General features: G+C 40.2%; 1 protein-coding gene and 1 pseudogene across 1 annotated transcript; both read right to left on the bottom strand.

The window, feature by feature from the left end:
* The window catches only part of LOC118938461, a 942,996-nt pseudogene that overhangs the window by 511,377 nt on the left and 417,652 nt on the right, over positions 1-13,967 (bottom strand).
* LOC118938466 (NLR family CARD domain-containing protein 3-like) lies at positions 2,360-4,224 on the bottom strand. Its single transcript, XM_036942501.1, has 2 exons — positions 2,732-4,224; positions 2,360-2,412 (listed from the first exon to the last, which is right to left on the bottom strand). The coding sequence occupies exons 1-2, from the start codon at positions 4,111-4,113 to the stop codon at positions 2,367-2,369; spliced, it is 1,428 nt and encodes a 475-aa protein (XP_036798396.1). The 5' UTR covers positions 4,114-4,224; the 3' UTR covers positions 2,360-2,366.

Genomic DNA, 13,967 nt, shown 5'->3' with positions numbered 1-13,967 from the left:
ACAGCCTGACAGCCTGCAAAGAGTCAAATCATATTAAAACCACACTGCTATTCTTTGGTGGTGAAAATAGTGGCAGTATATTTTTCAACATATTCAGATATATCAGTGACCTGAAACCTGCCATATCTATTCATAAAATAGTGTATCATTACTAGAAAATTACAAATTATCAAAGTATTGACTGCAGATAGAAACATGTATAGTACATCATCATCGTCATCCGTCATTAATTAACATAAAAGTATCATTATTAGAAAAAAAATCTAAGTATTGCTTGTAGAGATGTACAAATATTTGAGTAGACTGACCAGACCAGTTTAAAAAGCCAGAAGTCAGACTTAAGTCAGGCTTAATCGTAATCTTATCTTATGTCTAAGTGATTAGTAAATAACAATAAATTGAATAATAAAAATCAATCATGAAAAATTGTGAGAGTTACAGAGGCTACAACAAAACATGCTAACCTCTCACCATTACCAATAACAGAGGCTACAACAAAACATGCTAACCTCTCATCATTACCAATAACAGAGGCTACAACAAAACATGCTAACCTCTCACCATTACCAATAACAGAGGCTACAACAAAACATGCTAACCTCTCACCATTACCAATAACAGAGGCCACAACAAAACATGCTAACCTCTCACCATTACCATTAACAGAGGCTACAACAAAACATGCTGACCTCTCACCATTACCATTAACAGAGGATACAACAAAACATACTAACCTCTCACCATTACCAATAACAGAGGATACAACAAAACATGCTAACCTCTCACCATTACCAATAACAGAGGCTACAACAAAACATGCTAACCTCTCACCATTACCAATAACAGAGGCTACAACAAAACATGCTAACCTCTCACCATGACCAATAACAGAGGCTACAACAAAACATGCTAACCTCTCACCATTACCAATAACAGAGGCTACAACAAAACATGCTAACCTCTCACCATGACCAATAACAGAGGATACAACAAAACATACTAACCTCTCACCATTACCAATAACAGAGGCTACAACAAAACATACTAACCTCTCACCATGACCAATAACAGAGAATACAACAAAACATGCTAACCTCTCACCATGACCAATAACAGAGAATACAACAAAACATGCTAACCTCTCACCATTACCAATAACAGAGGCTACAACTGAACATACTAACCTCTCACCATTACCAATAACAGAGACTACAACAAAACATGCTAACCTCTCACCATTACCAATAACAGAGGCTACAACAAAACATGCTAACCTCTCACCATTACCAATAACAGAGGCTACAACTGAACATACTAACCTCTCACCATTACCAATAACAGAGACTACAACAAAACATGCTAACCTCTCACCATTACCAATAACAGAGGCTACAACAAAACATGCTAACCTCTCACCATTACCAATAACAGAGACTACAACAAAACATGCTAACCTCTCACCATTACCAATAACAGAGGCTACAACAAAACATACTAACCTCTCACCATTACCAAAAACAGAAGCTACAACAAAACATACTAACCTCTCACCATTACCAATAACAGAGACTACAACAAAACATACTAACCTCTCACCATTACCAATAACAGACTACAACAAAACATGCTAACCTCTCACCATTACCAATAACAGAGACTACAACAAAACATGCTAACCTCTCACCATTACCAATAACAGAGGCTACAACAAAACATGCTAACCTCTCACCATTACCAATAACAGAGGCTACAACAAAACATGCTAACCTCTCACAATTACCATTAACAGAGGATACAACAAAACATGCTGACCTCTCACCATTACCATTAACAGAGGCTACAACAAAACATGCTGACCTCTCACCATTACCATTAACAGAGGATACAACAAAACATGCTAACCTCTCACCATTACCAATAACAGAGGCTACAACAAAACATGCTAACCTCTCACCATTACCATTAACAGAGGCTACAACAAAACATGCTGACCTCTCACCATTACCATTAACAGAGGATACAACAAAACATACTAACCTCTCACCATTACCAATAACAGAGGATACAACAAAACATGCTGACCTCTCACCATTAGCCTCAAATAAAAGGTGACATTCTCCTAATATGAAACATTATATCTCAAATCCAAAATGCTGGAGCAGAGCACCACATTTAAAACTGTAAGCTTCACTGTCCAAACACATATGGTGTGGACTATGTGTATCTGGTAAACACATGTGGATCTGGTGAACAGTTATCACTTGTTGACCAACTACAGGAACACTGACCTCAGAGTCTCCAGTTTACAGTGGGGATTCCCCAGTCCAGCAGAGAGCAGCTTCACTCCTGAATCCTTCAGGTCATTGTTACTCAGGTCCAGCTCTCTCAGGTGTGAGGGGTTTGACTCCAGAGCTGAGACCAGAGAAGCACAGCCTTCCTCTGTGACTCCACAGCCTGACAGACTGACAAAGAGATCATCATGACTTCACAAACAGACTGTTAATTTAACACCAGTAGTGTAGAAGGACAATGGCAGATGCATTTGGTTTATTCTTCCAAACAACATATAGATTCTTCCGTCTCCTAGAATTGTATGGTCATAATGTTATACTAATGTGAACATCAATGCATTTATTCAATATGTATACATACATATTATAATACATATTTTTCTCTAAACTTAATATTTCTTCCTGATGATTAGTTCTTATATGTCATTTTATTTACTCACAGAACAGCTCTGGAGGCTTTGACCACTGGCAGCAGCCTCAGAAGACCTTCCTCTGATCTGGAGTATTTCTTCAGGTCAAACACATCCAGCTCCTTTTCTGAAGTCAGCAACACAAAGACCAGAGCTGACCACTGTGCAGGTGACAGTTTGGGTTCTAAGAGACTTCCTGTTCTCAGGTATCTTTGGATCTCCTCCACTAGAGAATTGTCATTCAGTTCATTCAGACAGTGGAACAGATTGATGCTCCTCTCTGGAGAGGGATTCTCCCTGATCTTCTCCTTGATGAACTTGACTGTTTTTTCATGGGTCTTTGAGCTGCTTCTTGTCTTTGTCAGTAGACCTCGTAAGTGCTTCTGATTGGACTCCAGTGAGAGGCCCAGAAGGAAGCGGAGGAAAAGGTCCAGGTTTCCTGTCTCACTTTGTAAGGCTTTATCCACAGCACTCCTGTAGAAAGTAACTTTACGCCTTTGTTTGATCCTCGCAAAAAGGTTCCTGGACGTTGATTGAGGTTTGGCCATTAGATTCTCATTGTTGTTGATGAATGAGAGGAACACATATACAGCAGCCAGAAACTCCTGAATGCTCAGATGAACAAAGCAGTACACCTTGTCCTGGTACAGCCCACATTCCTTTTGAAAGAGCTGTGTGCACAATCCTGAGTACACTGAGGCTTCATTAACATCAATGCCAGCCTCTTTCAGGTCTTCTTCATAGAAAATCAGATTGCCCTTCACAAGCTGTTGAAAAGCCAGTTTTCCCAGTGACAGAATGCTCTCTTTATTCCAGTGTGGACCTGTCTCTTCTTTCCCAAGATACTTTTCATTCTTCTGTGTGGTATGAAACACCACAAGGTGTGTGTACATCTCAGTCAGAGTCTTGGGCATCTCTTCTCTCTTATGTGTCAACATGTGTTCAAGGACTATTGCAGAAATCCAACAGAAGACTGGAATGTGGCACATGATGTGGAGGCTCCTTGATGTCTTTATGTGTGAGATGATTCTGCTGGCCAGGTCCTCATCACTGAATCTCTTCCTGAAGTACTCCTCCTTCTGTGGGTCATTGAACCCTCGTACCTCGGTCACCTGGTCAACACACCCTGAAGGGATCTTATTGGCTGCTGCAGGTCGGGTAGTTATCCAGAGGAGAGCAGAGGGAAGCAGATTTCCCTTGATGAGATTTGTCAGCAGAACGTCCACTGAGGTTGACTCTGTGACGTCCCAACAGATCTTGTTCTTCTGGAAGTCTAGGGGCAGTCGGCACTCATCCAGACCATCAAAGATGAACAGAACTTTGTACTTGTTGTAGTTGGAGATTCCTGATTGTTTGGTTTCCATTGAGAAGTGATTGAGAAGTTCAATGAAAGTGTGTTTGTCCTCTTTCATCAAATTCAGCTCCCGAAAAGGGAATGAAAATACAAATTGGACATCCTGATTTGCTTTTCCTTCAGCCCAGTCCAGAATGAACTTCTGCACAGATACTGTTTTTCCAATGCCAGCGACTCCCTTTGTCAGCACAGTTCTGATAGGTTTGTCTTGTCCAGTTAAGGGTTTGAAGATGTCGTTACATTTGATTGCAGTCTCTGGTCTTGCTTGTTTCCTGGTTGTTGTCTCAATCTGTCTCAGCTCATGTTCATTATTGACCTCTCCTGTTCCACCCTCTGTGATGTAGAGCTCTGTGTAGATCTTATTGAGAAGTGTTGGGTTTCCTTGTTTAGCGATCCCCTCAAATACACATTGAAACTTCTTCTTTAGATTAGATTTGAGTTCACGTCGGCAAATCACAGCAAGCTCATCTGAATCTAGAAATAACACAGAGGATATTAATATTACGTCTGTGTTAATGTCTACAGTATTGTAGGACTGTTATAAAGTTGTACATTATAATAATGTATTCTCGTAACTGACTGTATAAATGTGTAAATGTTTTCATAATGCATTACAGACTGGTGTGACTGATTATATTATTATTGGTATTATTGATGGTATTATTAATGTTCTCTCTCTCTCTCTAAATTAATAACCACAACACATCCCTGCTGCTACTTGATGAGGTCACTAGGTGTTGTGTTAAGGCTGCTACAATATCATTAAGTTACACAGCTACTTTAGCTGTACTTTAGCTACAACTTTTAAATATTATAAAACATCATTCAACATGAGATAGACAGATCTTACATTTCTCCAGTGTGTCAGACTGGTGTGACTGAATATATTGTTAATTCTCTCTCTCTCTCTCTCTCTCTCTCTCTCTCTCTCTCTCTCAATCAATCAACACAACACATCCCTGCCGCTACTTGATGAGGTCACTAGGTGTTGTTTTGAGGCCATGAAATATACTTATTCATGTCACTGAGGGACTTTAGAGGGTCTACACCAGAAGGTAATGGTTATAGGAGGAAGGTATATAGTGGAGGGTCTACACCAGAAGGTAATGGTTATAGGAGGAAGGTATATAGTGGAGGGTCTACACCAGAAGGTAATGGGTATCTGTAGGAGGAAGGTATATAGTGGAGGGTCTACACCAGAAGGTAATGGTTATAGGAGGAAGGTATATAGTGGAGGGTCTACACCAGAAGGTAATGGTTATAGGAGGAAGGTATATAGTGGAGGGTCTACACCAGAAGGTAATGGTTATAGGAGGAAGGTATATAGTGGAGGGTCTACACCAGAAGGTAATGGTTATAGGAGGAAGGTATATAGTGGAGGGTCTACACCAGAAGGTAATGGTTATAGGAGGAAGGTATATAGTGGAGGGTCTACACCAGAAGGTAATGGGTATCTGTAGGAGGAAGGTATATAGTGGAGGGTCTACACCAGAAGGTAATGGGTATAGGAGGAAGGTATATAGTGGAGGGTCTACACCAGAAGGTAATGGTTATAGGAGGAAGGTATATAGTGGAGGGTCTACACCAGAAGGTAATGGGTATAGGAGGAAGGTATATAGTGGAGGGTCTACACCAGAAGGTAATGGTTATAGGAGGAAGGTATATAGTGGAGGGTCTACACCAGAAGGTAATGGTTATAGGAGGAAGGTATATAGTGGAGGGTCTACACCAGAAGTTAATGGGTATATGTAGGAGGAAGGTATATAGTAGAGGGTCTACACCAGAAGGTAATGGTTATAGTAGGAAGGTTTATAGTGGAGGGTCTACACCAGAAGGTAATGGGTATCAGTAGGAGGAAGGTATATAGTGGAGGGTCTACACCAGAAGGTAATGGTTAGAGTAGGAAGGTATATAGTGGAGGGTCTACACCAGAAGGTAATGGGTATCTGTAGGAGGAAGGTATATAGTGGAGGGTCTACACCAGAAGGTAATGGGTATCAGTAGGAGGAAGGTATATAGTGGAGGGTCTACACATGAAGGTAATGGGTATATGTAGGAGGAAGGTATATAGTGGAGGGTCTACACCAGAAGGTAATGGTTATAGGAGGAAGGTATATAGTGGAGGGTCTACACCAGAAGTTAATGGGTATCTGTAGGAGGAAGGTATATAGTGGAGGGTCTACACCAGAAGGTAATGGTTATAGGAGGAGGGTATATAGTGGAGGGTCTACACCAGAAGGTAATGGTTATAGGAGGAAGGTATATAGTGGAGGGTCTACACCAGAAGTGAATGGGTATCTGTAGGAGGAAGGTATATAGTGGAGGGTCTACACCAGAAGTGAATGGGTATAGGAGGAAGGTATATAGTGGAGGGTCTACACCAGAAGGTAATGGGTATCAGTAGGAGGAAGATATATAGTGGAGGGTCTACACCAGAAGGTAATGGGTATCTGTAGGAGGAAGGTATATAGTAGAGGGTCTACACCAGAAGTTAATGGTTATACAAGGAAGGTATATAGTGGAGGGTCTACACCAGAAGGTAATGGGTATAGGAGGAAGTTATATAGTGGAGGGTCTACACCAGAACGTAATGGGTATCTGTAGGAGGAAGGTATATAGTAGAGGGTCTACACCAGAAGGTAATGGTTATAGGAGGAAGGTATATAGTGGAGGGTCTACACCAGAAGGTAATGGGTATCTGTAGGAGGAAGGTATATAGTGGAGGGTCTACACCAGAAGTTAATGGGTATCTGTAGGAGGAAGGTATATAGTGGAGGGTCTACACCAGAAGGTAATGGGTATCTGTAGGAGGAAGGTATATAGTGGAGGGTCTACACCAGAAGGTACTGGTTATAGGAGGAAGGTATATAGTGGAGGGTCTACACCAGAAGTTAATGGGTATCTGTAGGAGGAAGGTATATAGTGGAGGGTCTACACCAGAAGGTAATGGTTATAGGAGGAAGGTATATAGTGGAGGGTCTACACCAGAAGGTAATGGGTATCTGTAGGAGAAAGGTATATAGTGTAGGGTCTACACCAGAATGTAATGGGTATCTGTAGGAGGAAGGTATATAGTGGAGGGTCTAAACCAGAAGGTAATGGTTATAGGAGGAAGGTATATAGTGGAGGGTCTACACCAGAAGGTAATGGGTATCTGTAGGAGGAAGGTATATAGTGGAGGGTCTACACCAGAAGGTACTGGTTATAGGAGGAAGGTATATAGTGGAGGGTCTACACCAGAAGTTAATGGGTATCTGTAGGAGGAAGGTATATAGTGGAGGGTCTACACCAGAAGGTAATGGTTATAGGAGGAGGGTATATAGTGGAGGGTCTACACCAGAAGGTAATGGTTATAGGAGGAAGGTATATAGTGGAGGGTCTACACCAGAAGTGAATGGGTATCTGTAGGAGGAAGGTATATAGTGGAGGGTCTACACCAGAAGTGAATGGGTATAGGAGGAAGGTATATAGTGGAGGGTCTACACCAGAAGGTAATGGGTATCAGTAGGAGGAAGATATATAGTGGAGGGTCTACACCAGAAGGTAATGGGTATCTGTAGGAGGAAGGTATTTAGTAGAGGGTCTACACCAGAAGTTAATGGTTATACGAGGAAGGTATATAGTGTAGGGTCTACACCAGAAGGTAATGGGTATAGGAGGAAGTTATATAGTGGAGGGTCTACACCAGAACGTAATGGGTATCTGTAGGAGGAAGGTATATAGTAGAGGGTCTACACCAGAAGGTAATGGTTATAGGAGGAAGGTATATAGTGGAGGGTCTACACCAGAAGGTAATGGGTATCTGTAGGAGGAAGGTATATAGTGGAGGGTCTACACCAGAAGTTAATGGGTATCTGTAGGAGGAAGGTATATAGTGGAGGGTCTACACCAGAAGGTAATGGTTATAGGAGGAAGGTATATAGTGGAGGGTCTACACCAGAAGGTAATGGGTATCTGTAGGAGGAAGGTATATAGTGGAGGGTCTACACCAGAAGGTACTGGTTATAGGAGGAAGGTATATAGTGGAGGGTCTACACCAGAAGTTAATGGGTATCTGTAGGAGGAAGGTATATAGTGGAGGGTCTACACCAGAAGGTAATGGTTATAGGAGGAAGGTATATAGTGGAGGGTCTACACCAGAAGGTAATGGGTATCTGTAGGATAAAGGTATATAGTGGAGGGTCTACACCAGAATGTAATGGGTATCTGTAGGAGGAAGGTATATAGTGGAGGGTCTAAACCAGAAGGTAATGGTTATAGGAGGAAGGTATATAGTGGAGGGTGTATACCAGAAGGTAATGGGTATCTGTAGGAGGAAGGTATATAGTAGAGGGTCTACAGCAGATGGTAATGGTTATCTGTAGGAGGGAGGTATATAGTGGAGGGTCTACACCAGAAGGTAATGGTTAAGGGAGGAAGGTATATAGTGGAGGGTCTACACCAGAAGGTAATGGGTATCTGTAGGAGGAAGGTATATAGTGGAGGGTCTACACCAGAAGGTATTGGGTATATGTAGGAGGAAGGTATATAGTGGAGGGTCTACACCAGAAGGTAATGGGTATCTGTAGGAGGAAGGTATATAGTAGAGGGTCTACACCAGAAGTTAATGGTTATAGGAGGAAGGTATATAGTGGAGGGTCTACACCAGAAGGTAATGGTTATAGGAGGAAGGTATATAGTGGAGGGTCTACACCAGAAGTGAATGGGTATAGGAGGAAGGTATATAGTGGAGGGTCTACACCAGAAGGTAATGGGTATCTGTAGGAGGAAGGTATATAGTGGAGGGTCTACACCAGAAGGTAATGGGTATCTGTAGGAGGAAGGTATATAGTGGAGGGTCTACACCAGAAGGTAATGGGTATCTGTAGGAGGAAGGTATATAGTGGAGGGTCTACACCAGAAGGTAATGGTTATAGGATGAAGGTATATAGTGTAGGTTCTACACCAGAAGTTCATGGGTATGGGAGGAAGGTATATAGTGGAGGGTGTAGACCAGAAGTTAATGGTTATAGGAGGAAGGTATATAGTGTATGCACTAAGCTTGGAATGTGTTGGTGCAGGGAAGTGATTACATGTGGCAGGCATTGATAAGGGGAGAGAGCCATGGATTAGTGATGGAGGGGGTCAGATGAAGTGAGGAAGAACAGATATCACTAAGGTTTGTATAGCAACATAGATACATTGGCTGTTCGGCTGCGGAGGAGGAGACTCAGCCTAGGAGAAAGGGTTAAATATCAGTGCTTGTGTCAAATGTTTTGTTGTCTGAATAACAGCTGTACCGACCCCTTGGGAAGAATTAAACTTGGTTAAAGCTTCTCTAGTGTCCGTGACTTATTTACTCTGAAAAATTACAGTGTTAAGGCTGCTACAATATCATTGAGTTACATAGCTACTTTAGCTGTACTTTAGCTACAGCTTTTAAATGTTATAAAACAGCATTCAACATGAGGCAGACAGATCTTACATTTCTCCAGTGTGTCAGCAAGCTCCTTCTGGTTCATTTTCCTCAGGATATGTAGTGTGATCTTCAGAGCCCCCACTCTGGCACTGCTCTCCTGCTTCTCATCTTCAGCATCCACCACTTCCTTATCCTGCTTCTGACTCTCAAAGCCTTCTGGGAGTTCTGGACTAAGAATCCTCTTGAACATCTTCAGCTCGTTCTTCACAAATGTCATAATTTTCTCTTCAAGCAACTGAAATATATCAAGTAAATAAGTTAAGCAAGAGAATAAATGCTGTCTCATTAACACATTAATGAATGATTGAGAGATCAACTTTGCTTGAGGTAAACAAAAAGAAATGTACATAACAGGACCACATACACTGAATATGGAGGCCAGGTCTGTTTGATGACTCTGGGAAGACTGACCACTGAGAATCTCTGACTCTGATCTCTCCTGTTGGTTTCTGTGGACAAAACATGAGATTACATCTCCTCATCCAGGGAGTACACACACACACACACACACACACACACACACACACACAGGGAGGGAATGTTGTGTTTGTTTAATATTGTTTTAGGACTATGAAAATAGACAAAATGATTAGCCTATGGATTATGAAAACAACATCAATAAATGGGAAAATGGGAGAGGAGAAATGACTAGAGACAGTGTTGTTTAACTCACTGACCAGGACCCATGAGTTCTTCTTACCTTTGTTCAGTAGAAAAGTCTCCCTCTCTAAACAATATAGGTTGATGCATAGACCAGTCACTCTTCATGGACACACAGCTGGGTACAGGGGAGGCTGGTCTCTCCTGCTTGATTGGACTTCAACACAACAGAGACAAACATTACATCTGTCATCTACTCTGAGCTCAGATGGGGAAACAGAAGAAGAGTTTCACAAATAGAACTGACTTCCAGACGTTAGTTAACGCAATAAATCCATTTTCAGAAATGTTCGTAAATTTGCTTTTATTGTTTAAAGGAATTAGGAAAGAGATTGGTGTGTTTTTTCACTATCTAATCATAGCATTGGGTTGTTCAATGACAGAGATGTATTTGTTAATAATCTATCACTTGATGGTTTCATTTCAGAGTGACAAATAATCATGTTTTTTCTAAATTATTTCTATCTGTCTCACTCTCAGAGAAATCAGTAGTACTGCTAGGTTTTACACAGTCATAATATATATCTGCCTCACTCTCAGAGAAATCAGTAGTACTGCTAGGTTTTACACAGTAATAATATATATCTGCCTCACTCTCAGAGAAATCAGTAGTACTGCTAGGTTTTACACAGTAATAATATATATCTGCCTCACTCTCAGAGAAATCAGTAGTACTGCTAGGTTTTACACAGTAATAATATATATCTGCCTCACTCTCAGATAAATCAGTAGTACTGCTAGGTTTTACACAGTAATAATATATATCTGCCTCACTCTCAGAGAAATCAGTAGTACTGCTAGGTTTTATACAGTAATAATATATATCTGCCTCACTCTCAGAGAAATCAGTAGTACTGCTAGGTTTTATACAGTAATAATATATATCTGCCTCACTCTCAGAGAAATCAGTAGTACTGCTAGGTTTTATACAGTAATAATATATATCTGCCTCACTCTCAGAGAAATCAGTAGTACTGCTAGGTTTTACACAGTCATAATATATATCTGCCTCACTCTCAGAGAAATCAGTAGTACTGCTAGGTTTTACACAGTAATAATATATATCTGCCTCACTCTCAGAGAAATCAGTAGTACTGCTAGGTTTTACACAGTAATAATATATATCTGCCTCACTCTCAGAGAAATCAGTAGTACTGCTAGGTTTTATACAGTAATAATATATATCTGCCTCACTCTCAGAGAAATCAGTAGTACTGCTAGGTTTTACACAGTAATAATATATATCTGCCTCACTCTCAGAGAAATCAGTAGTACTGCTAGGTTTTACACAGTAATAATATATATCTGCCTCACTCTCAGAGAAATCAGTAGTACTGCTAGGTTTTACACAGTAATAATATATATCTGCCTCACTCTCAGAGAAATCAGTAGTACTGCTAGGTTTTACACAGTAATAATATATATCTGCCTCACTCTCAGAGAAATCAGTAGTACTGCTAGGTTTTATACAGTAATAATATATATCTGCCTCACTCTCAGAGAAATCAGTAGTACTGCTAGGTTTTACACAGTAATAATATATATCTGCCTCACTCTCAGTGAAATCAGTAGTACTGCTAGGTTTTACACAGTAATAATATATATCTGCCTCACTCTCAGTGAAATCAGTAGTACTGCTAGGTTTTACACAGTAATAATATATATCTGTCTCATTCTCAGAGAAATCAGTAGTACTGCTGGTTTTATACAGTCAAATGTAACAAATAAATACATGGTTAATAAGGATCTGTATAAATGATGCACTTTTAAGATCAATATATAAATATTTTAATATAATAATTCAATACAGTGATATGAGATCTGTATGTAAAACACTTATTTTTGACATTTTATTCATTTAGCAGATGTTTTTATCCAGGGTCCAGTTTCCCAAAAGCATTTAAAGTTCATCATTAGAATCTTCATAGGGGCTTAAATCTTAATTCTTAAATCTCTGAGCTGTTTCAAAAAACTATTGTGTTATTAAAACCTGTTATGGCTGCAACCTTTTGTTCTCAATTTCCGCCTGAAGACATACCCAAATCGAACTGCCTGTAGCTCAGCCCCAGAGGCAAGGATATGGATATTCTTGGTATCATTTGAATGGAAACATTCTGAAGTTTGTGGAAATGTTAATTGAATGTAGGAGAATATAACACAGTAGATCTGGTGGAAGAAAAGAGAAAGAAAGAGCATACGTTTTCTGTTTTTTATTGTTGTAGTATCATCTTTCACATGTACTAGAATAGCCACACAGTCAGATATGATGCTGGAGATACTTTTGATGGATAACACAAGAGGGCAACTGTAGGTGTGCAGAGTTTCAGACTGATGACTTCAGTAATGGGTGAGCTACATGACAATTAGCATGAAGTCACCCAGGTGTCCCACACAAGTTGCCCAAATGTACCCAAGTGGCCGAATTGGTGAAATGACCTATAACTTTATACAACAGTGCAAATAACTATATACAACATAGCAAAAACCAATTCTAACACACACACATTATTTATTTTTTTAATATTAGAAAAAAAAACGAAAAAAAAACTGTACACTCCTCGTCATAATAGTTTGCTGCCTGTGCCATGTCCCATAGCAGTCTCTTTCTGATGTAAAGCAGAGGCAAACTGAACAAGTGGTGCATTTCATGCGACACAGAACACAATGACGCCTCCATGCTGTGCCCTTTTGGCTCTAAGGCACAGTCATGCCTGCAGTAATGAACTGTGGCATGTGAACACCATTGGGGGCACAGGTAGAGCGGGCAGCTTGGCACCGGGGGCTCCCAGTCGGAGTCGCTATCACTGTGAAAGAAAACATAAAAAAATTGTTGTATTGTATGAGCCTTTTATCATCACATAAAATAAACAGATATGTATTGATTGTATAGAGCAGAGGGAACAGTCACTAAGGTGTTCCATTCAACTCCGGCCATTGTTATATATATATATATATATACACACACACACACACACACCCAAACAAACCAACACACACACACACACACACACACACAAAAACAAACTACACATTTCATTGCAAAAAAATATATATATATTTTTTAATTTTTTATATATAATATATATATTTTTTTATATTTCATAAAACGGCATTAGCACCCGTCCAGATTTACGTCCTGTCCTTGCAGAAACAGCTCCTCAGTTTGTGTGAATCATAACACTCCAAGATTCCTCAAACAAAAAATCTGTCTCACTTTCACTTTTACTTTAGAGTTTGACTTCGCTTTACATGAAGTATTTGTCAGGATATCTACAATGAAATCGTTGAAACTACAACTTTCCGAAATACAGCTGCGTGTAAAAAGCCTTACAGACCCCTCTGATCGTCAAGGCGAAAATGGAGTTCCCTGCGCGTGCGATTACAACCAAGGAATTGTGGTCCAACCCCAAACCATTACATACTGGCGTTTACCTCAGCTCATTGGCTGTCTACCCAGCTAGATTTCAAGAAGATCAGTGGTCATTGGGCAGAACTATAGTCAATCAATGAAGCTTCGCTAAAATTATTGGTGCGTCAGGTAGTCATTTATCGTTGTCTTCAAATCAGCTCAAAAAAAAAAAATACGTGTTTGACTGTGTTGCAAACATCCAGAGGAATGCACTGACACCCTCCATGACTATGTAAACGATTGTTTACAAGGGCGAATCACGCCGAATGCTCCGTAAAAAATTGATAGAGATGGAGATCACTGCACAAATAGTTTACAAAATGTTTAGATTTAGGCTATAAAAATTGATTTTATTAAAGAAAATGGCACTTCATTTGATCAATGG

This window comes from Oncorhynchus mykiss, chromosome 13 (assembly GCF_013265735.2).
Source record: "Oncorhynchus mykiss isolate Arlee chromosome 13, USDA_OmykA_1.1, whole genome shotgun sequence".
Lineage (NCBI taxonomy): Eukaryota > Metazoa > Chordata > Actinopteri > Salmoniformes > Salmonidae > Oncorhynchus > Oncorhynchus mykiss.
The sequence above is the reverse complement of the archived record's forward strand: the minus strand, read 5'-3'. Positions and strand labels throughout refer to the sequence as shown.

Excerpts from the sequence above, each read along its gene's own strand:
- LOC118938466 (XM_036942501.1), bottom strand. The coding sequence starts at position 4,113 with ATGAAAGAGGACAAACACACTTTCATTGAACTTCTCAATCACTTCTCA. Across the intron at positions 2,413-2,731 it reads AAAGCCTCCAGAGCTGTTCT|CTCTGGAGTCAAACCCCTCA; the intron begins GTGAGTAAATAA and ends CTCTGGTCTCAG.